General features: G+C 49.0%; 9 protein-coding genes across 9 annotated transcripts; 4 read left to right on the top strand and 5 right to left on the bottom strand.

The window, feature by feature from the left end:
• Window positions 1-61: 61 nt before the first annotated feature.
• Window positions 62-1,518, top strand: BP5553_04434 (uncharacterized protein; the record flags this gene model as incomplete). The annotated part of the gene is made up of 3 exons (XM_032013057.1): window positions 62-496; window positions 547-993; window positions 1,060-1,518. The coding sequence occupies 3 exons, from the start codon at window positions 62-64 to the stop codon at window positions 1,516-1,518; spliced, it is 1,341 nt and encodes a 446-aa protein (XP_031869657.1).
• Window positions 1,519-2,338: 820 nt separating this feature from the next.
• Window positions 2,339-3,145, top strand: BP5553_04433 (uncharacterized protein; the record flags this gene model as incomplete). Its single annotated transcript, XM_032013056.1, has 1 exon — window positions 2,339-3,145. The coding sequence occupies one exon, from the start codon at window positions 2,339-2,341 to the stop codon at window positions 3,143-3,145; it is 807 nt and encodes a 268-aa protein (XP_031869656.1).
• Window positions 3,146-3,838: 693 nt separating this feature from the next.
• Window positions 3,839-4,858, bottom strand: BP5553_04432 (uncharacterized protein; the record flags this gene model as incomplete). The annotated part of the gene is made up of 2 exons (XM_032013055.1): window positions 3,839-4,513; window positions 4,547-4,858. The coding sequence occupies 2 exons, from the start codon at window positions 4,856-4,858 to the stop codon at window positions 3,839-3,841; spliced, it is 987 nt and encodes a 328-aa protein (XP_031869655.1).
• A 1,121-nt stretch (window positions 4,859-5,979) lies between these two features.
• Window positions 5,980-8,455, bottom strand: BP5553_04431 (Zn2 DNA-binding protein; the record flags this gene model as incomplete). Its single annotated transcript, XM_032013054.1, has 3 exons — window positions 5,980-6,104; window positions 6,359-8,080; window positions 8,176-8,455. 3 exons carry the CDS (start codon window positions 8,453-8,455, stop codon window positions 5,980-5,982), a joined length of 2,127 nt encoding a protein of 708 aa, XP_031869654.1.
• A 3,917-nt stretch (window positions 8,456-12,372) lies between these two features.
• BP5553_04430 (MFS general substrate transporter) lies at window positions 12,373-14,058 on the bottom strand (the record flags this gene model as incomplete). The annotated part of the gene is made up of 3 exons (XM_032013053.1): window positions 12,373-13,300; window positions 13,346-13,486; window positions 13,679-14,058. The coding sequence occupies 3 exons, from the start codon at window positions 14,056-14,058 to the stop codon at window positions 12,373-12,375; spliced, it is 1,449 nt and encodes a 482-aa protein (XP_031869653.1).
• A 996-nt stretch (window positions 14,059-15,054) lies between these two features.
• Window positions 15,055-15,766, top strand: BP5553_04429 (uncharacterized protein; the record flags this gene model as incomplete). The annotated part of the gene is made up of 2 exons (XM_032013052.1): window positions 15,055-15,192; window positions 15,317-15,766. The coding sequence occupies 2 exons, from the start codon at window positions 15,055-15,057 to the stop codon at window positions 15,764-15,766; spliced, it is 588 nt and encodes a 195-aa protein (XP_031869652.1).
• Window positions 15,767-17,754: 1,988 nt separating this feature from the next.
• BP5553_04428 (uncharacterized protein) lies at window positions 17,755-18,957 on the bottom strand (the record flags this gene model as incomplete). Its single annotated transcript, XM_032013051.1, has 1 exon — window positions 17,755-18,957. One exon carries the CDS (start codon window positions 18,955-18,957, stop codon window positions 17,755-17,757), a length of 1,203 nt encoding a protein of 400 aa, XP_031869651.1.
• Window positions 18,958-19,303: 346 nt separating this feature from the next.
• BP5553_04427 (uncharacterized protein) lies at window positions 19,304-20,017 on the bottom strand (the record flags this gene model as incomplete). The annotated part of the gene is made up of 1 exon (XM_032013050.1): window positions 19,304-20,017. One exon carries the CDS (start codon window positions 20,015-20,017, stop codon window positions 19,304-19,306), a length of 714 nt encoding a protein of 237 aa, XP_031869650.1.
• Window positions 20,018-21,742: 1,725 nt separating this feature from the next.
• On the top strand, window positions 21,743-24,294 carry BP5553_04426 (uncharacterized protein; the record flags this gene model as incomplete). The annotated part of the gene is made up of 4 exons (XM_032013049.1): window positions 21,743-21,865; window positions 21,929-22,255; window positions 22,306-22,659; window positions 22,720-24,294. 4 exons carry the CDS (start codon window positions 21,743-21,745, stop codon window positions 24,292-24,294), a joined length of 2,379 nt encoding a protein of 792 aa, XP_031869649.1.
• Window positions 24,295-24,488: the final 194 nt, after the last annotated feature.

The following is a 24,488-nucleotide window of genomic DNA, read 5'->3' as shown; positions in this document are numbered from 1 at the left end:
AGGCCCGCTCCATACCCGAATCTCAATTCCTTCGCTCAACGTAGAATGCGGCAGTGCCCTCATGCCCAGTATGCTAATCACAAATTTCATACTGCAGAAGAAGCCTTATTCCGCGGTTACTGTTGCTGTCGAGAACCTCACGAGCGAGCAATATGAAGAGGACGACTTCAGCGGCATCCCGGATCTTGTAGAGGCCATCAAACTTCAAGCAACTGGTCCGGGAGAGGCTGCCAGAGCTATCCGGAAGAAGCTCAAGTATGGAAATGTTCACCGCCAGCTACGCGCTCTCACCATTTTGGACGGCCTGATTCAGAATGCCGGTGCTCGGTTCCAACGTGCGTTTGCTGATGAAATGCTACTGGAACGTTTGCGGGTCTGTGGGACGTCGGACCTCTCCGACCCCTTGGTAAAGGACAAGTGTAAAGAGCTTTTTAGAGCCTGGGCGGTTGAGTATAAGAACACGCGCGGCCTTGAGCGAATCGCTGCTCTGTATAAAGTATTCTTCACGTGTCCCAAACCTATTTTCAACTGCTAAAACCGACCCAGGAACTTCCTCGTCGCAAACAAGTTGTCACGCAGGATAAGTCCAAGGTCCTTCGTGAGACAGAACAAAATCCATTTGAAGCCGACGACGAAGAGGAAACGCCACCACCAACCCACTCTCGACAGACGTCACTCTCTCAGGGGCAATCTAGTAGAAGCTCACCGCCATCAACTTCATTTTTCGGCCCAACGTCAACGGTTGCCGCCTCCAAGAAAGCTAAAAAGGAGAAGGAGAAGGAGAAGAAGAGCAAGAAGAAACAACGAGTTTTTAACCTGGAGGCGGAGAAAGAGACTATGAAGAATTGTATCGCGGAATCCTCTGTGGCCTCCACGAATCTTTTGAATGCTCTCAGATTAATCAATCGTGAGCGTGAACAAATATCTGAGAACCCGGCTGCTGTCCAACATTTCGAGATCTGCAAGCTCCTTCGACGAAAGATATTACGCTATGTAAGTTTCATTCCAGCCAAGGAACGTGCAACTTAGAATCATATATCTTACTAACTACTTCGCTAGATTCAACACGTGGAGGCTGAGCAATGGCTGGGAGCTCTACTCCATGCTAACGATGAACTCGTCACGGCCCTAATGACATTTGAGCAGCTCGATAGATCCATAGATGCTGATAGCGATTCAGATGACGAGATGGCTGAGCAGGCTCACTTATACAACAAGAGTAAGCGAACCCGCTCCATTCCTCAGCTCATCATGTATTCCGTTGCTGATTTCTCGATTCTAGTCGCCGCCGAAAAGAGCAAGGAGAACGAAGCAGCACAGGAGCTGGCTGGCCTTCATATCAATGCCAAAGGTTCCGCCATGGAACAGCGTCCTTCACCTCCCCCTCGACCACCAGTGCAAATCCAACCAGCCCATGAAGACATCGATGATGTTGAGGAAGACGATGATGACGATCCATTCGCTGATCGTAATGCGGTCCAGACTCCGCATATCGAGAAGGATGAACCAGTTTGGTAAATTTACGCCTGCACATCCACACTATTGAGCTCACTCTAATCCTCCTTTTGTAGGAAAGTTATCTAATAACTAGAGACTTAAATCAAAACGGCCGCGTATGATTAGAGCGAAGCTTTTCAGGGTGGTCTGGTATGATATTAAAGAACTATATCATGATTTGCGACCCACCAATGCATTATTTTCAAACTATATTCTACCCAATGGAGAAACTGTGACATATGGCCCTTGGATAATACCAGTAGCCTAATTTCTTTTTCACATGAGGCGTTACTTCAATTGAGCTACTCTTTTATCTTCCCGTTCTCCGTTCTTTTGACGATTGCTTTACTGCTTATGTTCACTTTATTCACGCACTACTCCGGCACAGCAGGATAGTGCTACTTGTGCTTTTAATCACGCCCGCTGTTACTTATTTCTCCAGTTACGTTGATTGAACCCATCTTTCACGCTATAATCGATGCGGCACAGACAGTTTACAATTATTATATTTCTGTTTCTTGCATTTCTGTGTATAATATCCTGATTAAAAACTGAGCACAAAGAGCTATTTTACAGACAAAGAAATCATATTCGCAGTACAATTCCACAAAGACCTTAAGAACCCCAATATTTCTTTCTCGCTAAACCATTATAAACAATCATATTATCAAACAATTTCATTGTCTTGCTATTTTCTAAACAACCATCCGCTCAAAGAGCAAACTACCCTCACCGAGCAATTCCATCTTGCTTTATAATCCACGGTTCCAAATCCAAATCTCTGACCTATATCTTCAACATCACCCCAAATTGCCTTCAGCGCTACATTCTCACTATCGAAATGTGCGTAAGGATCATCATACACCACCCTGAATCCTGCGGCCACCGCGCGGTGCACATAGAGTGCTGCAAGACTAAGTTTATCCCCAAGAGCTGGCAATCTAGCGCGTACGTGATGGAGTATCCCGTTATACGGCAGATAACGGTGAATGTGGGTTGGGAATGCGAGAATTGTGACATCTACCTGGACGACAGCACTCGGGAAAAGGCTTATTCCTCGCTGGTCAAGGCTACTATGCCTGGGGGTGATGCCACCCTCCGCGCCATCGCCACCATCTCAGCGAGCACTATGACTAAAGTCCCTGAAATTGTTGAGGTGGCCAGCGTCCTTGACAAAGACCACGCTTATATCCCCGGCTCGCTAACCCTCGATAGACGGCCGCCTGTAATGTGCCGGATCTTCAGCGACAATGACACCATATACACTGCCTATGGTCAGCCCGATCCGCAAGAAGAGAATCCCAACCAGTCTGAGCTAGACGGGGCGATTGAAGATGGGGTCAGGGCAGCGGAGGTGGAGGATACGTGCCTCGCCGGTGAAACTTCTCAGCCCTCGGCTTGGCACCGTCAAGCTAAGCACCGTCATCAAGCTGCCTTAGCCGTTGCTTCGTCCCATGGCATCAAAATGCCACCACCAGCTTCATTGGATATTCGTACCGAATTCTTGGGAGAGGGTCAAGCGAAGAATTGTGATTGGGGCATGGAGAAAAGATCCGTATTTAAGGCATTGAGGGCGTCTTCTACGGAGTCACGATCTAGACGGTTAGCCCGGAGGAATGCACTAATAGAAAAGAAGAACTCAAATTGATATGGTAGATATCAGAAGAGGATGTCTACTCTTATAGAGGTGGTTCTTTACTTACACCCCCTTAGCTTTTGATAGGTGTGAGTAAGTTGGATGATAAGCTAAGTGTCATTTGATACCTTTTCTATACCTCATCTTATGTTTGGGATTCATCAATGGGAAAGTATGTTTTATTCTAGCCTCTAATCATGAATGGTAGGTAGTATGTAACTATAAAATCGATATATACTTAGCGTGTGCTATTAATAATACCTACAAGGTTATGTTTGGAAGCTGGATATTTAATTTAACATCATTATAAGTCCACACTCGGTACTTTGGATTGTTAAAACTGCGGCGGTAACTGGATTGGATTCTAGGACCTTGCTCTCTGAAGTGCGTAGGTTTCTGAAATAACTCTTCGAGCCACGATCAAGGGAAACTACCATATGCGCAATTATCGTACAATAATACTATATACATATCCCCACGAACGCCGAACACCCTTTTATTCCACAGCACACTTTAATTTTGCTTAGGCGCTCTATTTCTGACGGTTGTATCTCCAAACCCCACTGTCAAAACCATTCTAACAAGCTCAAACCTTCGCTTAACCTCTACCCCCGTATTCTCATCATCCCAATATAATGCTTGGCTGCTGTATGTTGGCCTCCCAAGGACGACCGAGTGTGTAATTATAGACATAGGGGCTCCCTGTTAGGGGCCTAAATTCAGCTCTGTGACTGTCAGGGCTGCTATAATTCCATTTCTCGTAATTCGATACGTCGTCAGGGGCTTAGCGTAATCGTGAGCGCCAAAACGATACGCAAAGGCATTCATTTCATCGTCGCCTGAGAAAATATACGGTTCGAAACAACCATGAAGCAGTTCGCTCGCTGCCCGAAGTCTCTTAGCTTTATAATCTTGGAGCTGTATCTGAAACGTCAAATTTTCCCAATCCAGAGATCCATCCGTGAGGATATGTCCGTCAAAATAGATAGTCATCCATCCGGGAATTTCGTATCCGAATGCAATAGCCATAGCATTTGACATTACGGTAAGGGCGGATTCACCCTTGTGAAAGATTTGCTGCAAAGCTGCATCTCGGCGAAGTCGCCAATCGAGCGGGTTGAACCGATTCCCTAGATGAATGGCGAGAAACCCAAAGATTCTCCCTAGAAGTTCGACCTCTAGAGCACCTATGCCATATCCACTACAGTTGCTGTCAAGTAACTCTACCGTCCTGTGGAAAGGGGAGACGACAAGAAGAGGAATGAGCTGCGAGGGCTGATCCAACATGAAGGGGATGAAGATGAAGCTTGTTGCAAAGAAAATATCCCGAGTTACTTTTAGACCGCCGAGTTTCCGTGAATCTTCTTCATATCTTCCGGCCTATATGTCTCTGGAGTGCGTGGATTGTAGAACTATACAATAAGGCGGATACTTGCTGTATGTTTGGTTGGCATATCTACCAATAATATAGAGCATCTTCTCGATTGGGGCAACAGTGATTGGCCCTTGACTGAGAATCTGCAAGACATCACTTCTATATATTTCCACGACCTCGCCGCTGGAATCGATGCTGGAACCCACGACCACCTCAGTCGTGGGGTTGATGGGCGTCCTGGCGAGGCATGGTTTGTGGTGTTCAGCTCGTAGGATATCTTTCTGGGGGTCGCTAATGCCTTCCCACTGCTTAAGTAACTCTGGATTCATTGAAAGTATATTCCACGACATTCTGTGACAGTAGTTGAAGTGGTTGACAGTGGCTGGCAGAGATTGATTTCTGCTAGACTTGTCGAAAGTGAGGATTTCTCTGATGAAATCAAAAGTTTTGCATTTTACAACTGGCAGCCACATTTACCATGAATTAGTACGACGTCCGTTGCATTATAGCAAGCTAATTGTTCGTTCCTTCGTAATTCAAAGAGATATGCAGGTGTTTGTGTAAGATCATACCTTTGTAGTTATTGTAGGTAAAGCAGATTCTACGCCAAAATTCTAAAACTATGTCAAGACATTTTCAGAGAAAGAACAATGCGTAATAAAGTGAAACTAGAGGTGAATTAGTTGCTGCAAAGCGAAGTGTTGGAGAACCTTTCATGTTGACGCTCTCTGGCCAAAGTGAGAGCTAATGTACATCACATGTAGGATGAAAGACCACAGCCGCCAGTGCTAGGCGTAACTGAAGACAGTCAGTCAAGTCTCGGCATGGAATAAACGACGTGCAACAGGAAAGCCATTGAATAAAGCTCCAGTTGCTATGCAAACGTAAACATTGCAATTCGAACTGCGATAATATCACAACCGTCGGAATTACAATGCAGAGTCATCTTCAATAACCAACGATAGTAGGCATTTGTAGGTAACCAAAATTTGCAAAAGGAGAATATTGAAATTGGGATGAGAGGAGAGTAAAACAAGTCTTGGAGTATGTAAGGGGTATGAAATATTCTGGCTCACCTCGAGCGAATCACGTTTAGCAATTGCATAGTTCTTTTCGCATTCACCGGAAAGCTTGCGGAATACGGAGCTTCCATAAATAAAAACGGAGAGTACCTAGGGAGCAAAATTTGCTTACCCTATTCGACATCATCATTCGTGACATAGGTATCTACCGCACAGCTTATTACCCTTCCTCGCCGTACCACCATTGGGTCGCCCCATCCGCACTCATGTATTCCACATCCACATCATGTCCCTTCAAGATCGTCCAGGAACACTTTTCAAAAATCCCAATGCACCGAAAAAGCCGAGTACGCCGCCCAGAGAAAGGAAGGAGCTCGTGGTAGTACGATCAGTACCTACTCAAGGACTATCCTATCCAATCTATTGATGCATGTATCCTAGCCATGCCCCTAGCCTATATCCCAAATTTTTGTACCATCCCACTTGGGGGAGATAACTTCCCACCATGCGCCGTTTTTATCCAAGTGATGTGCAATGAAGATCGAGAGTCTGTTCTGTTGGCGCCATACCCTTGCTTGGAAGAAGTATTGCTGAGCTTGATTAAGGAGGCTGAGGTGCGGGGATGATTGGATATGATATAATGTGCTAAATGCAAGGAAGGAACTGAAAGCACGCCTAAGGTGTTAGCCCCAGTTCATATTACATCTAAGAATGGGTGCTCCGGTGGATGGGGAAATAAGATCGAGCAACTTACGTTCATGACAATTAGCATAGGTATATCGAACACATCCCTCTTAACCGTCCAGCAATAAGTGCAATCCATCTTACCATCCCTCTCTAGCCGGCCAATACCATTCTCGCCTTCAATCTCCCGGACTCTATTGCCCACCCCACTAATGTTGGTGGACAACTCTCTCCTCTTGTTAGCTTCATCCTTGATAGCTGCTTCAGATCCCTCGGGTGGTTCTTTTGGTTGGTATTTGAGGAGTTTACATCGTGTTGTCACACTTCCTCTACTATCCCCAAACGCTAGACGCGCGAAATCTTCGTAGAATTCGACCACGCTGTCGTCGTCCATTAACTCAGCAAGGAACACAGGTTGTGGCCGCCCCTCCTTGGATTGCCCTTCGGCCATATTAACAAGGCGCATCCTTGGCGTCGCGAGCCCAGCTCGCTCCGAGCTGCCAGCGGTGTTCGCGCCGGAGATATTACTTTGCCCGGTGTTGTCATTGAGGTTAGGTTCTTTCCCCAGTAAGACGTCCTTTTTCCATCCGGTGAGGAGCGTAAATTCCTTGTTCACGGCAGCAATCTCGCCTGTTCTCCGACACACAAGAGTTGGTGTAGCGCAGTTGAGCATGAACTCCTCGTACTCGAAAAGGGTCCTTTGGAAGCACTTCTCCATGAAGATCAAGTCTTGTCGGTTTAGCGTTTTAGTGCAGGAGATGAAAGAGGGACGGATAGATGCGAGGGATTTGGCTATGCGGAGAGTTTTGCTAGGGGAGAAACGCCGTTGAATCCAAGCTGTGAGGCTATGGAAACCTGTGGTGTAGGAATAGGGTTCATGGACGGTTTCATAGATTGAGGAGGCATCCCGCGTCCGCTTTGCAAGCATTGAGGGACCGAACTTCTGGTTTTGACCTGATTGCCCATCTTGTCGTTTTTGTGGTCGATGTGATTGGTGTTGTTGATGGGGTGTAGCAGCGGGGGTATAATTAGAAGGAGAGCTCTCAAAACCCATTCCACTAGCACCAGGACTTGCATCGGTGCTTGGACTGTGATGGCTAGTAGGACCGGTGGCAATAGCAAATGCATGCGGTACGCCATGTATATTGTTCGCGAATAGCTGGCCGGCACTGTTCTGTCGATCGATAGGGATAAAATCTGGCACCATGTCTTGCGAATACACGGGGGCAAATTGATCCATGTTGCTTCCAAAGACGGCGCTATTGTTAAAGTTGACAGTATTCATCCCCTGAGATGATATCGAGTCTTTCGACTCAGCTTCTGCTGCCCCAGAGGACATGTGCCCCAACATGCCGAATTCCAATGCACCATAATGGTTCCCAAAGTTCAGACCTTCCAGGTCAAAATTGAATAGGGCAGGGTTACTGGGGTCGAAGAGGGCCCCATTAAACGAATTCTGGACATCACTCGACACTTGGGGAACCATCCCCTGCATTGCGGGTTGCCGATGCACCTGGTTTTGAAACCCCGGGGATAAAGGAGATTGTTGACTGCTGTAAGATAGCCGTGATTGTAGAGGAGGTGGCATTGGATTTTGTTGGGCTGTGTACATCGGATATGACGGCGATATGTCAGCTTGGGAGAAGAAACCACCAACACCCGGAGAGGCGTCCGATGCCGAGGTGCTCGTTGCTGGGGGGCCGTTATTTGCTCGAGGATTGCTGACTGGATTGTAATTTGGTCCCAGAACTGGTCGAAGCGCTTCAGGAGGGGCATCGTGAAGGTATTTAGCTTTCTTTCTAACGCCATCTTGACAAGCATCTGCAAGGCCTCGTTTGATACAACGTTGACATGGACGCTCATCACCTAATGCCTGTGTTAACCATGATGCATTGAGAGGAGTATTGACGTGAAAGCAGGCCAACAAACAACAAGTCTTCCTCAAGTGAAGCAATACATACCACAAGTCAAATGGGCCCTTTGGCATGCAAAGCACGCCCTTCTCGCCTTTTTTCTCCGCGGCCGTAACGGATCTTTGGGATCTAACTTGGGCTTTGTTGCTACTGTCGATCCTACGGTCTTGCCATTCCCATCGCCATCTGGCCTGACTTTTTGTTCCGCCATGTCCGTATTATCGTATTCTTCTCTTACAGCATTAGGCTCTTGCTCTTGATCAGTATACTCATTCTCCGAAGCGCCATCCGAAATATCAGGATCCTCAATCTCAGTATCTCCCGACATCCTGTATTAAATACCCACTTGGGATGGCCAATCTGCACCGACAGCTTGCCTCTTGCAACACCACACTCAGCCAATGCAGAGCCTCCGTCAGGAGTTCGCTTGACAATCCCTGGAATAGGCTCTGGCACAGAGGCTCTGTGGCACAAGCCAAGGGAAGCACGATACCGATATGCTGTGGAACAGCACCTCCAAAGCCGCTAGCAATGCACAATCACCTTGCCTCCGCCTATACAGTTCTGCTGCGCTGCCCTTCTGTCGCCGCTCCTTGGAGGTCGAACAAGCCCTTAGCTTCCCAAAGCGCCGCGCAGGGACAACAACTCTCCGTCTGGTTCTATTCCGAGCGCAACACCCTGGCACACAGTACCTTTTGTGAATAGGGGCCTCGCCACAGCAGCCTCCGAAATCTTCAGCAACGGCAAGCACCTATCCGGCCACTGGTTATGCTCACCACGTTTCGCCTCGTGTCGGTCTGGCCACAGGCACGCGTTCGCATATACCTTAGCCCTCAGCTCTGCTCGGCGATCGCTCCGTTTCGCTGCTGTTTTGTATTTTGATCGTCAGGTCCGGCGCCCTCCAACATCCCAGCTCGTCACCCGCAAACAGCATAAAAGACCCCTTTCTCCAGGGCGGCCTGTCGTGACGTAGTGTACGTACCGCACCGTGGGTTCCCAGCACTTTGTCTCTGTTCCCCTGCTAGGTAGGCTGTTGAGCAACAGCCGCCAGGTTAGGTCGCCGACCAATACCACCTCAGGACGTACAAAAGTAGATATCACCCAACACAGCGCCCGGATCACGCGGCGGATCTCACTAGTACGCCTCTCGTCTTTGCCTAGGCCGTGCTCGACGTCCTACCTCGCGCAATTATGATGGGGGGATTCGATCGTTGGACTTCCCAGTGCCCACTTCACGGTTCGCGCCAGGTGTATCAATGCTGTGACACGCGGTGGCGATGCAAGTATCCGACCGCTAAAGCCAATGGCACCAAGACACCGCACAATAGCATTGATGCCCAAATATATCGCGCCCGCTACCCGTTGCTTTGCCCACAGCGGCGCAGTACGAACTCCAATGGGGGGTATACCGATTATTGCGTGCCAGGGTAATGGTGAGCGGGATGATCTCTGTTCTTCGAATAGGGCTTGCAGGTGAACACGCAAGATCCCCTGGAAGGCTATATGAAAAGATTGTGATCCGGGCTACTGGATCTTCTCAGGCGTAGAGTGCCGACGTGGGGGGGTAGCAGAGGCGTTTAGCGCAGCGCAGCGATCTACTCTGGGATCTGGGTCTCTGGGTCTGTTGTAGCTCTGTGATGTGATTGATGTGATTGATGTGACGAGGTGAGATGAGGTAAAATAAAGAATCGCAACGGCGGCGGCGAGCCAATTGGGGTTCTGAGAGAGCTGCTATTGGTCGTGGGGGAAGTGGCAGATGGAGAGCGGGTGTTACAACTGTATGGCTCCTGGACAGCGGTAGGAGTGGCAGCAAGGTTTTAGTTTGCGGATTGTGGTGGGCAATGTCCATAGGAAGGGTATAAGGCAGAGGTTGGGGGCGGTGATGGTGGTGGTGAGGTGGTGAAGTGGTGAAGATGTGGTGAAGAAGATGAAGAGGCTTTGGTTCAATCGGCTGCGGAGGTCGACCGGGATGTTTCGATGGATGTGCTTTGTCAGCCACAATGCCTCGCTAAGAACTCCCGATGGGGGATAGGGTGAGTCGGGGGGAATAGGGGGAAATAGGGGGCGGGGGAGCGGGTAAAAGGCGAGTGGCGAGTACCGAAGGGGCCGAGGTCCAGGTCGAGGGTCCTGAATACTACAGTATCGAAAAGCAAAACTCAAAGGGACTGGACGAGTGCTGTACATGTGCTTCGTTCATACTACTAGGATCTATCGTCATACTCGGTCAGATGGCGGCACTCCGATTGCGCATGTTCCGCCCTTTTCTTATTTTCCCCATTTACCTTATTTACCTCCTTACGAGTACCAACGCCAACACCAATGCCAACCCATTACTACGAGGGCCAAGAAGGAAAAGGAGAGGGGCAGCACCTTGCGGTTGCATATTGCGGGTGGCCTTCCCACGGCATCTTGGATTCTAGGGTCAGGAATTATGAGACTCGATTATTGGCAAGGCGCGGATTGGAGTTCGCAAGCCAAGCTAAGAAAGGCAATGGTATAAACAGCTTTGCAATGATAGTACGTAGGTACGCAGTAAGCACTATAGAATAAAAATAAGATAAGGGTCCCCGCAGCCGGAGTACAGCATGGTCGCAGCATAGCCAGTCCTACGATCCTATACTATGTGGTCCCTGGCACGTAGGCACTGGTGGTGCTGCAAGGTACTGGCGCTGCCAGTCCCCGGAAACCTGGAGGTATGCAATTGAAGAAAGCCCTGGGATGCTTCTAGTAACTGGTGAGCCCGATCCTTTGCAGGCGCGTGCACAAGGGTGGTGGTTTGTCCTACTTCTCGTATTGTGATGCTTGATGCTTGATGATTGGAAGCTGCTGCACCGGCATCGCGGGCCCGCCATTGAAAGAGTGTGGTGTGGTGATCTCTGTGACAAGCTTCAAGGCGGCCAACACTGGATGCACATATGTTGACCATCATATGACCCCCCACCAGCTATTCTACCAGCAAGACGCCGTGCAACCGCCACCCCGTTACCATGCCCGGTACGGGTCTACGCAAGATTATATTCGTATAAGAAAGAATGGGCGCTGGCCATGCCACGGCTCAGCTGGCCGATTCGTTGAAGCACAACCTCCAGATCCCAATCCATCCGCGAGTCACGGCTGGCGTATGTAAACATGACAAATCGTACACCATGTCAAAGGAGTCTTGACGATGCTATTCTCCTCCTGGGTATTCCAAGGCAAATGGCGTTCCCCGTGTTTAAACCAGCCGCGTCCATTATCTATTGATACACCCAACAATTGCACAGATCCAATAACACGCCCCAGCCCCTCTTGACGGCGCCATACTTGATCGACATCACGGGTGCCCAGATGCAAAACGGCTCCTGCCCCTTATCCTCTTGCCGTACTTAAAGAATACATACGGAAATGGCATCATAGCAACTGTGAGGAAGGCCAGCAAGGTCGTGGCCCATTGATCGCCCAACCGGTGGTACATTTGAATGCCAAAAAGCGGAAACGCAGCTATAACATAACACTGGTTAGTCCCATCATACCAGTGGAAGTGGTCCTCGCAGAAGGGGCTGAGACACGCAACTACTTACCTCCAAAACTACTTCGTGCAAAGCTATTCGCAGCCAACGCAGAGGCTGCATAAAGAGGATATGCGTCGACCAGAAACGTAAATATCCCGCTGAAGACGAGGAGCGTTCTGCATAGAGGTACTCCAGTGGTTAGCGGCCGCGTACATTTTGGTGTGATAACACGTGCATGAAAACGAGGCGTCAGGTGAGTGTGATTGCGCGATGCATTGCTTAGAAACACTTGTCTAAGGCTCCTATAGAGATTGATAGTCCTCTCTCACGAGTTCACGCCGGCAATTCGTTTCCACTGAGAAAAATCTTGCAACTCGGCGGTTAAAAATTAGGTGCTCTGAGAACGAGCCGAGACGACACCGAGTAGCCGCTGGCTTGACAATGCAACTGCACAACACCGAGTATTGAAAATGGCTTAATAGCTTCGTGGTCGAGAGGCGCATTCAACGCAGGTACAATTCGTATTCAGCGCCACTGGGCACCTCAAGCGGATACGTGCCCGCCAGCGCCTCGTACTGTACATTAACTCTACGAGTAAATCAATGGCGCCCACCCAAAACCAAGACAAAACGAAAGGGCTGCCACTCACCCCATCCCAAAAATGGCCGATCCAATGATTGGAACCATCCAGTGTATGGAGGGGTACGTAGTCCACTAATTGGTCCCCAGTCAGCATACTCTGTTCAACAATCCTTTAGGTGAAGAGGCACATCGTGATCGAAGTGAATGGCGGGTTCATGAGAGGAGCCAACGGCGTCTGGCGATTCGAGGATAAATCCCAAACAGGCATTCTTACCGCAAAGAGGAAGAGGCCAATTGGCACGAGGAACGATCCCGCGATAGCAGGAGGAAGTCTGAATTCGGGTTCACTCCCTCCAATTTCCCCGGTAGCTTCTTCCCGCTTCTTGATCAGCCTCCTATAGTTTTTGTGCCAGAGCGGATCCGTCATCGCACCAGCTACCATTCCGATAAAGATGCCTAGGAAGCTTAGACCAGTTTGTGATAAAGAGAACCCATGATGAGTGCCGAACACGACGCCGAATGCGCCGAAGAAAAGATACAAGATGCCAAGCAGGATTGCTGAGAACAAGCAGAGGTTTGTACACATCGGCTCGAGGAGAAGTAGCTGGAAAGGTCGAAGCAATGAATACGCGATGGTTCTCGGAATTGACTTGTCGCTTTTCTCTATAGGCGCTTTCCACCGTTCATCGCCAGTCTCTTTCCTGACTTTCCTGGCCTTGTTCCTCAAAAGAACAGGGTGATAAGTCTCCGGGACCAGAAAAGCGATCATGCCTAGATTGGCACCTGACCAGATGAGCAAGACGTAGAAAGTCCACCGCCAGCTTGTATACTGGTTGATGAACCCTCCAATGAGCGGTCCAAGAGCCGGCCCCATAAAAGGGGATGCGGTGTAAATCATCATCGGAAACTGCAGTTGTTCACGGTTAAACAAGTCACCAACTGTTCCTCCTGCGACTGACAAGAACGCGCTTCCTGACAGGCCATCTATGAATCTGGCCACGAGCATCGTTTGGATATTTCGCGCAACGGCGGAAGGTATAATCCAGATAATGAAGAAAGTGAAGGAAACGAGGTATATCGGTCGGCGTCCATAGAACTCGCTATGAAGGTTAGAAGGAGCCCTCAATTGCACAGGATAGACTAACGAAAGCGGTCCCAATAACATAGGACCCATCCCAAGGCCCATTATGAAGGTCGACAAACCAAGGGTTGCAACAATCCGCGAGCAATTGAATTCCTTTTCCATCTGGGAGTAAACGGATGTGTACATCGAGGAGGTACAGGTTCTATAACAGGAACGTTTATAAGCATTGATCACTGCAAGCATCCAAGTGATGTAACATAGAGTCGTCCTAGCCATGTTTTTCATATAGCTCTGCTAACATCGCACCTCCCATCGAGGTCTAGAGTCGATTCGTCCCATAGACCGCATCCTCCTGCAATCCCAACGGAAAATAAGAGATCGAAAATTCACTTACACGCAGATTGAGGACGCACTAATAATCAGCACAATCACCCACTTTCTTGCTAACGCAAAACCTCTTGGGTTCAACGGATCACCCTCGCCTCCCTCCCAACGAACTTCGAATGGATCCTTCTCCGGCGTTGGCCCATTTTCAACAGCAACCCTATCCTCTTCTGTGCTACCCCTTTCATCACAGCCATATCCATTATTCGAGCGTGTGCGACTCAGTGATCGAAGGGATATAGCTTTGTTACCTCGGGAGCCGGGTCGACTAATATCCTGCTGGGAGCTGATCGGTTGGAATTCCATGGAGGGTGGTGGCTCCGTCTCGACACTCGACTCCGAACGGCCTGTCGAGGCTTTCTCCTCGTGTCTCCCGCTAGCTTCTGCCATTGTACGAGTACGTAGTATATGGTTAACAGTAGGCGCCAAGCAGGTGGTAGAAGCAGCGTCCTTCCAATGCCAACCTGAATTCAAACCTATCCCCAGCGGCTATACATTTCCCCCCAGCATGACATAACAGGACGGCCAAACAGTCTGGTGCGTCGACAGCTATGAGGATTGAGATGGGAGTCAAGACTGATGACAAGAATTTGGATTTTAGCTGTTACTGGAGTTTAGTGCTGGAACGTCGTATGCTAACGTCGCCGCCAGGGGGCTCAGGTTAGGGGGAAGGGAAGCTGCCGCTAGCTGCCGGTGCCCCAGTATTAGGCCTTGACGGGCCATGGGTTTTGCTGCTTGTGGATGTTATGATTCGTAGTGTTGGCGTCTTCCTAGTTCGTGGTGTAGCTCTTTGGCTTCGGCTTTAAGGTACGGCAATTTGTTTCCGGTGTCCCACTCTTGAACTGGCAATTAGTCACTTATGAATAGATTATAAATAATTTGTAAATATAGAGGGAGCACAGTACTATGAAGTTAACCCGTTCAAGACCAAGAATACGAAAGGTGTTAAGGGATGATTCCTCATCATCTTCCTTCGCACCATACCGCAATATCTCGTAATTTACTGTCCATACCTAGGTACCTTAGGAAGGAATATAACAGATGCTGTGCAACGTACGTCATGATTTGCATGGCAATCACCAATGGCTATGTTGCTCTCGGCAGATCTTCGGCTAAGGGATATTTATTGGCTGCTCGGGTGCTCCAGCCACAGCACCGCTAGCCACAACTCCTCAATAAACCGTGCCTACAGTACCTAGGTACCTAAGGAGGGTAGGTGGCTGGCCAAAACTCGCAGCCTTGCTTACACAAGCAATGGATCTTTATCTTAACTCGGCCACATTGGAGTGCTCACCATTTCCGTTATACTCGTCCGAGAGCCCACTAGTACAAGACAATTCGCAGAGTCCTCTTTCGTACGTCCTCTTTCGTACGTCCTCCGCCAAAATGTCGCATCAGGCTCCAATTCGCCCGCCTCCAGCGCCTCGGGCGTCGATAGTGGGCAATGATTCCGGTCCCGAATCGCCGTTTCCGTTGCGTATGGAAGGAGAAGTCGTCTCTGGGTTTGGGAGAGGTTCTAAGGAGGTATTGAAAGTTCTTTGCTATTAGTATTAAATCTGCCATTTTTATATCGTCGCCAATCTCGCCACGTTATTGTACCTCTCTGCCACGAAGCACCCGAACGCTGATGTGAACGTCAATGATATAGCTCGGTATCCCGACCGCGAACATACCAGTGGAAGGCGTGTCATGGCTTGAAGCTGCAGAAAGCGGCGTCTACTTTGGCTGGGCGGGTATCAGATTGCCCGACTCTCATCCAGACCTCTCTTCTCGTTCTCCCATTTCCACCTCACACCCAAATTGGCGCATGTACCCTATGGTTATGTCGATTGGCTACAATCCGTTCTACAAAAATACCGTGCGCAGCGCAGAGGTACATATCATGCATGAATTTGCGCAGGACTTTTACGGTGCATGGATGAGGGTGTGCCTTATGGGATTTATTCGGAAGGAATTCGATTATGTGGATGTGGAGAGCTTGATTAAGGATATTAAGACTGATATTGAGGTTGCGAGGGCGAGTTTGGATAGAGAGAATTGGCGAGCTGGAAAAGAGACAGAGTGGTTGGGTGGCAGTGGATGGAAGTCTGCGAGCTGAGTGAAGAGCTTTAGCAAGCAAATCCTATTACGATAGAGTCATCGAGAGCAGCACGGAGAGAGGAAGCTAGATAGCTAGCATATCCCATGCAAAGCAGTGGAGGTAGACGGGTATATTGCGTAGCAGCTATCGCTTTTCATATCCATTAAGGCGATACTAGATGGACAGAAAGGATCTAGAAGACATAAAAGTCCTAATATAGACCCCTTGACTGAGGAAGGGTACAGCCAGCAGGGCTACAGCCATTCCGCTCTCTAGTCGCCATAAAATCATTCCAAGCGCCTTCAGAACAAACCTCTGAATTCATTTCTTGGAGGATTAAGTCTCCCAGGCGAGAGTGGCTGTTGAAGTTGGAATAGCTTAGGAGGTCATTATTATGCTATAGGTGGCTTGTGTGAGCCTACAACCTTTCTTATCCTATCCTCCACACTTTGTTTCGAGAATACTGGCCTTGGGAAACTCTTCACTGTGCTTTGTAATACTCCGTCACACCAGTTACTGGACAGCATGTTCTGTGCGATAGAGAGTTCAGGGTCTGGAGTTGACCTCAGTCTTTTGGTAAGGTACCTGAATCACAAAGTCGCTCGCTACCCCGAATATATATCCAAACGCCTTAAGCCCTCTCTAATCGGACAGCCACCGGTAGCCTCAGTGCAAGGCTTACGTGGCTGAAACTCGTGGCACCAAGGCGAAATCCCGTTCGACTGATTAGTAGAATCTCCCTGAAATTCCACCTATACCCCGCCATGTAAGGCCTCCTCGTGCGCTTCAAACTCAGGGGTTATGAAAGTTGGATGATACGGCTCCTCATCTAGAGTCTCGGTCAAGAAATGGTGGGTAAACGGTAGGAGTGCTTTTTCGCAATTTACGAGAAAGTAGCTGCTTTTATAGTAAAGACGTTTCGTAGCTCCAATGTCTTGAGTGTAGCGAAACATTATTGCAAACGTGTAAGGAATATCGTCTACGCCCAAAGCTCTCTGCGTACTCAATCCTATGCTCTTCAGAATATAGAGGCTCGTGTTAACAAGCATTCGGCTGTGTATTTGGCGCCTTGATGGATCTGCCATAACGGTAAAAGGTATGAGAGTGGAAGATTTTTTAAAAGGGAAATCTCGATTGTCTTGCTACTTTGATATGCTTATATCTATGCTAAATATTGATCTTTTGAGAGACCACGAGGCCGTAAGAGTGCTGGTTCTAGGCCAGGTCGAGCATCACTAATAATGTCATCCAAACTCGCGGGTAATGACAATTGATAATACGACTTCTCGATAATGTCAAAAGGCGCGATACATACGAGGCGAGGCTCAAATGAATCCCCATAAGTGCTGTATACCTAGAGCCCTTTGTAACAGTAGGAAAATACTATCTAGGACTATGTCTTCCAGGTAAACCATCGTCCGTTGAGGTGTCAAAAGTCACGATAGGAGAATGAGTAATTGCGAGAAGATGTAAACTCGAAAGGATTCATTTAGGGTGGCATTGGCCAGCCCAGAAATGTATAGCCAGGGTAAGCGTAGAAAATCAAAATATATTCTTTGGTGGCTAAAACTTAGAAATCAGGATATGAAACGTCACAGACAGCCTCCTTTTGGCCGCCCAACTTGGAATTTTGTTTGGCCCATATTTGAGCGATATGAAGAACCAGTTCGGGAGAGACCATGAGAGTTTATTGCCTCAAATTGGGGTCACTCCGGTCCAACAAACGACAAACCTCCCTAAAATGGTCGCCGTTCCTAGCCGCGCTTCGCTCCGCCAGTTTGATATTGTTCTGGTTACTGGTATTATATGTTAGAGGGTGTTCCCTCTGAACTTATCTAGAGGGCTCATGACAGCCTTCACAGTAGAGAGGAGAGGTGGCTATGATGCCAAAACGTGGTGCTAAAATATGAAGCTAGGAATGGTATTGGTTAACATTTGCTTCCTAGAGGTGCATTCTGCGCCAGAACACCAAAGTTTGTCAAATGTTTGAACTCTCCATATGCCGCTCAACAGCCGGCCCAAGAATGCGGAGAAGGGTCATCCGCCAAAACAGTACCATATATCCTCTTGCGTCTCAATGTGACCCAAGTATCGATACCCATGAAATCCCAAAAGTTCAACCGCTCAGGTACGGGAATCGTCGCAGCCAGCTCATCCTCCACCTCACCAACAACCTCCCACCCCCTCCCTTCCACAGCATGTCTTTTCTCACCAAACGCCCTGACGTTCTCCTGAATCTTCCACAGAACAGCAACCTTCTTCTCCCCACCAGCGGTGTGGAGGTGACGGCAGCACTCTAGCACATTCGGCAGGTCCATGCCGAACCAGTGCCGAAAAGGATAGTGATCGTTCGTAATGGATACCCCCGGGACTACCCGATATCTCAAAAGCATACTGATCGTCAGCTTTGGCCCGCTGTCACAGCGCCCAAGGAGCCTCATCATGTCTTCGATAGCGGGGTTGATGTTCTCAACGACGCCATCCGTGTCATCACCCGGAGGGCGATGCAAAAAATGGCTGCGGGGATAGACCTGCTCCCTCTCATTCTCGTCGCGGGCGGGTTCAGCAAAGTCCTCATCAAGCTGCGTTCGAACACCACTGGGAAGCTGCCATACATGCTGGGGTGTTCTCACGCCAAACTCCACCTTGGTGAGATGCTCCCGATTTACAGGGCCGATACCATTGAGCCACTCAACCACCGTTCCCCAGGTATATTCTCCGAAAAAGCGGAAGGTGTTCTTGCGGTAGAAAATCTTGGCGGCTTGCCGGGAGATGGAAGAATTGCAGCGGAGTAAACTAGACGCAGTTTTTTCGACAATTATTGAGTCCTCAATGTAACGGGGAATAGATAGGCTGGCTGGACCCTTGGTGTAACCAAATTCATCATGCTGCCACTGCTCCATTTCATCTACATGCATCCCAGCCCAGGCGATCAGGGGTGAAGGTGAGATGAGAACATATCCATAGATAGTGTCCTGAATTTCTTTTGACAAGCTGAGGAAAGTGATTGGATCTCGGGCGAGTAAGGTTGGAGCAGAGGGACCACTGCGATGCTTGTTCCTGAGAGACCTTTTGAGAGATCCCGGGTTGTCAAGCGAATTCTGCCAGCCAAATGACCATGGAGAAACAAGTGAGGTCAGCGCTGTAGAAGCTTTAATGCGCTTGAGATTCCGCTCTTCTGGGTCTTGGAGGGAACGTTTGGATGCCATGATGTTTGACGTTAATGGATGAAGGGTTGGCAAATATATTGATGTGAAATGTGGTCGGAAATCTACGCTGCTAATGAATAGGTAGCCACTGATTTCAAAATTGCTATGGGTTGGCAACATTGGCTGGGACATACTAATATATTTATGCCTCCACGATTTGGTATATATCAACCAATCCAGTCAAAAGGCGTCAGTGGGTACCAATTGAGATGACTCGTCAATATTTGGGCAATGACAAGTCGTTGGCTAACGCTCTGGAAGCAGTACGCTTCTATATACCTTGTGTAGCAAGACGCCATGATGGCTTCGGTGGGTCAAAGCTACCCCATGTCTAGCAAAGCTGACGCTATCGCGGCGGAGCCATGGACTCGAAAGCACCAAAAGAATTACTGTTTGATGTCTTCCCAGAGGTATGCCTCCCCGCTCCATGCGAAAGCCCGTATCTCGGCCAAAAAACATCCTTCAAGTTATCCCAAAATCCCAAATCATACAGATTTTCCACGTCGGCCAATCTCCAAACTCGATTCCATTCTCCAGTCCCGGCATGTCCCGTACCCTTCGGCGGCAGCCCATCACTTGTGCAAACAATGACTTGTTCACTTTCAGCGGGCCAGCATGTTCCCAGTGGTTCAATAGTTACATCTCGATGCCGGTCGACGGGAAGGCACCGTTTGAATGCGTAACCGTCAGCCATTTCAGCAGCCCAATCGGACCATTTCATGGATTCGTTTGTGGTGGTGCCGGCCCAAATGAGGTAAATGTGATAGCCCAGAAGGCCCCAAACTAATGGAGCTGTGAGGAAACAGAGGAGAGTTACGCCGCCGATGCGGACATATTCTTGGAGGGCCCAGCCCCAGATGTTGAAGTATTCAGCCCAATTATATCCCTTGCCGGAGAAGCTCCACGAGGGTAGGTGATGGAGTATTTCGGCGGATAGGAGGGAATATCCAATATAAGATGCATACGTGATTAGAGTTGCAGTGCTGAGGAGTAGAAGTAGAAACCAGTGCTGGTTTCCATAGCCGACGCAGTTGTTGATGAAAATACAGTGATGGTCCATTTTTGATATGCAGCGTTTGCAAATACTACAATGTTTTGACCGAGCTGGCTTGAGAAACTGACACGTGCGGCATTTGTGGCCGGGGTAGTAGATTGTGAAATCGTAAGGGTATAACAACATTTGGTGGCTGTGGTTTTCCAACATGGTGTAGCCGGGATCAGTGGCGGCTGAAGCGTAGAGAAGGATGTATGGGAGAAGTAGGAGTGTGATGGAGGTGACTTTGCGGGAACTGGTGAGGAGCCCCCATGCTGGTGGGAGGAACAAGAATTCCGATATGGCAAGCAATAGTATGAAAAAGATCTACCACAAGTTAACATGGTTAAACTTCGTCCCTGGGTAGGTATCTTAGCAGCAGCCGAACGCCATGATGCATCAAAGACTATTATTAGATGCCGTCAAATAATACGATGGGATCTCTCAATACTCGTTTGCTACCATGTGCTTCGATACGAAACAAATCACATTGCCCAAAAACTTTCGTCCGCTCATGCAACTCGCCCGATAAGATTTCGACGACGGCAAAGAAAAACAAGAGATATGTGATAAGGTTCTAAATGGGGATGCAGCCTACCATAACAAGGGGGTGTCGGTCATTCCATAAGGTATGAGCAAGTCTTGAAACCGAGCCACTGAGTCGCCCTCCGGTCAATCTTTGGTCAGCATTTCGAATTCCTTTGGGGAAATGAATCCACTAAATTTGGTCAAATCAGTAAGCTCCAGGGTTGAGAGTTGGATAATGGCTAGGAAACCAAGAAGAAAGGGCTTCCACCGTCGGGAACGTGTTTGTTTGAGCACGTTTCCACGCGGCAGACCCAAAAGGGGACGACTTGAAAAGTTTCCGTACAATAGCTCTGTGTAGGAAGCCGACGGGTGTGTTCCTTGTGAGTATGAGCCTATGAAACTAATAGCGGCTTGAAGGTTTGCTATTTACCGTAATGCTGGCAGCCTTCCGAAGAAAGCTACGAAAGTCAAAAACGAGACGACCAAAACACCAACTGCGACCCTCCGGACAACGCCCATGTTGGTCAGGCGTGGGCTTGGACAGAGATAGGCAAGATTATTACCAATATCATTCTTGATAGCACATGATGCTTGCCAACTGATCGATATAAGTGTGGGCGTGGGCGTGGGCGTGGGCGTGACTGTGGATGCGGATGCGGATGCGGACGCGACTGCGGGTGTGACCGTGGATGTGGATGTGAATGTAGCCGAAATCCTTCGTACCGAGTAGAGTCGAGATAATATACCTTTATGATAGATTGATAGATATGATACTTCGTACTCCAGCGGTTCCTAAGGTAGATGATAGGTAAGTGATTAATGTCACGGTCCCGGTCGCGGGTACGGGCTGAAGGCGGAAGAAGGTATCTAGGTACCAGTTTCAAGTCATGTGATACCGCGGAACGTTCCTCCGCCTAGGACGCGTCTTGATATTTCATCGATTCGATGGTCAACGGCCTCAGACATGTTCCACCAAGCACCGTCGATACTCGTCCCCGGAACGGGAGGCAAGCAGGCAAACAGATGAAAATGATATTCGACAATGTGACAATGTTTAGGTTCTTTTCTCGCCCACTCAGCCTTGACGTTTGCAGCACACAACCGTAACTTGACGCTGAATGTTCCTCGTACCCATCCCCGAGTTTAAAAACCAGGTCGTTCTCCTCCCTAATCGTCCACACCTGGCAACAACCGCACATCTTCCCCCACCTCTCCTCCGCTACCATGTCGGGAGTTGTTTATGATAGCGTTGCTGGCGTTGCTGGCGCAGGGAACCTCTTTGCTGGAATTAAGCTCTTTATTCTACGGCGGGTTCCGCTTCGAGTGTACTGGAAACAGTCTGTTGAGGTATGTTTATGTGGCGTCTATCTTGGACGACGGCGTTTACCATGCTGACATTGCATCCACTAGGCGAATGGAGGCGAGTTGGTGTTGCTAGAGAAGCAGGCCGACTACGTGATAGCCGATCACGCAAGAAAAGACGCTCCGCCAGGTTCTGTTTCCTGGAAATGGATCGAGCAATCCCTGAAAAATGGCGCGCTGGAGGACACGGAGAAATACCCGGCAGGGCCATCCGAGCCGCAAGTCAGAGATGTTGGGTCGGCACTGCCTCCAAGATATGGCAGAACCCCGTTCACATCAGAAGATGACCGTGTGCTCATGAAATGGGTTGCGGAGGCAGAACGCCGGGGCTTATCGACTAAGGGCAATGAAATCTACAAGCAGCTAGAGAAAGTGGTAAGTCAACATCTCATTTTGGAAGACACTGGGTTGATATATTGTGCAAGAATTCCCGGCATACTTTCCAATCTTGGCGAGATCGTTGGGTGAAATACGTCTCCCATCGCGCTCGGCCGGAGCTTTCTGACGAAGAGGGTGACGAGGGCCCGCTCCCTCCCCCAACAAGCCGCATTTCTCGTCGACATGTTTCACGACCTCCTACACATGCATCATCGTCAAATGCGGCTCAAAGCCGACCTCCCCAAACAACTCCGCCGAAGCAGACCGCAGATCAGCCAGGCGTTCAAACACCGAAGCCTTTCTCTATGCGAGATGAACAACAGCTCCTTGATGCGTATGACGATATTATGAATATCGATGATGAAAAAGTCATAGCTGCCTGGAGTGCATGGGCAGATACGGTAAGTAATTCTAGATGGATAGGTAGTCTAAGATAGTTTTACTCACATCTTAACCCATAGTATCCTCCTCACTCTGCACAAGAGTGGCGCAATTACTTCAGAAACAAGATTATACCCATGAAGAAGGCTCGGGAAATGAAAGCGGTTGAGCAGAAGGAGGCAGTGGAGGAGACAGAGGAGGAGACAGCGGAGGAGTCAAAGGTATCCATATGTCGTCCACAAGCAGCCGCATTGTCTGATACAGGATCCGAAGCCATGCCGGAGAATCCAAAACCGGTGAACATACCCGAAATCGAAGATCCCCAAGAGTCGTCCGGAAACTCTCAGGACTCCCAAGCAAGCGCTAACTGCGCGAGCATGGGCACCGTCGCAGGCAGGCCACTCAATTCTACCACATTGAATGAGGAGCTCTTCAAGGAGGACCTGGCTTTACTAGCTGAGTCGCTGGATCTCGTCGTGGATTTCCGTCCCACGATCTCTGGCCGAACAATTCCCCTCTTCAGGCTGTGGCAAGTGGTCAACTCTCCTGGGTTTGGAGGACACGACGAAGTAACTCAACAGAATTTGTGGCCACGGGTAGCAAAAGAACTCAACTTCAACGAGTTTCAGCATCCGGCTGCCGCAGGGGAGCTCAGCATGTGCTACGAGGAGATCCTTACGGAATTTGAACAAGCAAGGGAGGAATACGCAAACGCAAATCAAGATTCAACCGAATCCCAAGACCAAGCGCTGCTCGAGGCCCAACTTCTGGGAGATACAACATGCGAACCACAACATCCTGAAGAAGAGCACCACTACAGTGGTGATATTAACCACCCTGCCTCAACCCCAGTTCAAGCAGCGGCTTCGACTTCAGGCAAACGTTTCTTCAGTACTTATTCCTCCGAGGCTAGCTCCGGAGATAACAAAAGGCAACGAGTCGATAAAGGAAAAGGCAGGGAGCGAGACATCCCAGTCACCCCTTCGGATATACTCAACAGCACGCGTAGCGTGAGCTCCCACCGCCCCTCGCCCTCTAAACGTTCGGTTGGCTTCGGAGCCCAGTTCGAAGTCCACAGAGGCGATGATAATCCGGAGGTCTTCATTAGCCCGATTCAACAGCCAAAAATTACCTATGCGGAGGCTCAGCGCCAACGAGTCCATCTCGAACCGGAGACGCAAGATTTTGTATATCCGGTGCCAGAAGAAAACAAGGACAAGAACACACCCAGTCCTGTTTGTTCCCATACTGAAAATCCAGAATCCGACAAGCTTAGCTATGCCGACGATACGAACTCAGGCAGAAACTCTCCTACTGACTCCACCGACACCGAAACCGATGCGCAAAAGTTAGCGGAACTCCAAGAGTTCATGGACCATCATGTTGCCCTGGGCTACCAGAAGTCCATTGTCAATGAAGCCATGATAGCTACGACGATAGAGACGGGCAATGCGGCGGTTGTAATGGAGGAATTGACCAAGGGGAATGGGATCCCGGAAAATATTGAGGGTGTGTGGACAGCGCGGGATGATAAGGAATTGGATGCCGACGAAGGGAGCGAGGAGTTTCGAAAGCTGCTGGCAAAGCATACATGGGAGAGGATAATTTCTAGGAGAGAATTTTTGCAGACGATGAGGGAGGAGAGTGTTGGGTAAGTGTTACAGGGTGGGTTACATTTTGGCTTTAATAGTATTGATACCATAACGCTCTGGCGTTGCGCCGTAGTGTGTTTGTGGATACAGGTTGCTTAAGGTGTTTAGAGTATATAACTCGGCGCCGATTAATGTTACTCTTTCTATGATGTCGTGCACCATTCTAGAGCATTTTTGTGGAACTCCCGGATATGACC

This window comes from Venustampulla echinocandica (assembly GCF_003357145.1).
Source record: "Venustampulla echinocandica strain BP 5553 chromosome Unknown scaffold_2, whole genome shotgun sequence".
In the NCBI taxonomy this organism is placed as follows: Eukaryota; Fungi; Ascomycota; class Leotiomycetes; order Helotiales; family Pleuroascaceae; genus Venustampulla; species Venustampulla echinocandica.
The sequence above is the reverse complement of the archived record's forward strand: the minus strand, read 5'-3'. Positions and strand labels throughout refer to the sequence as shown.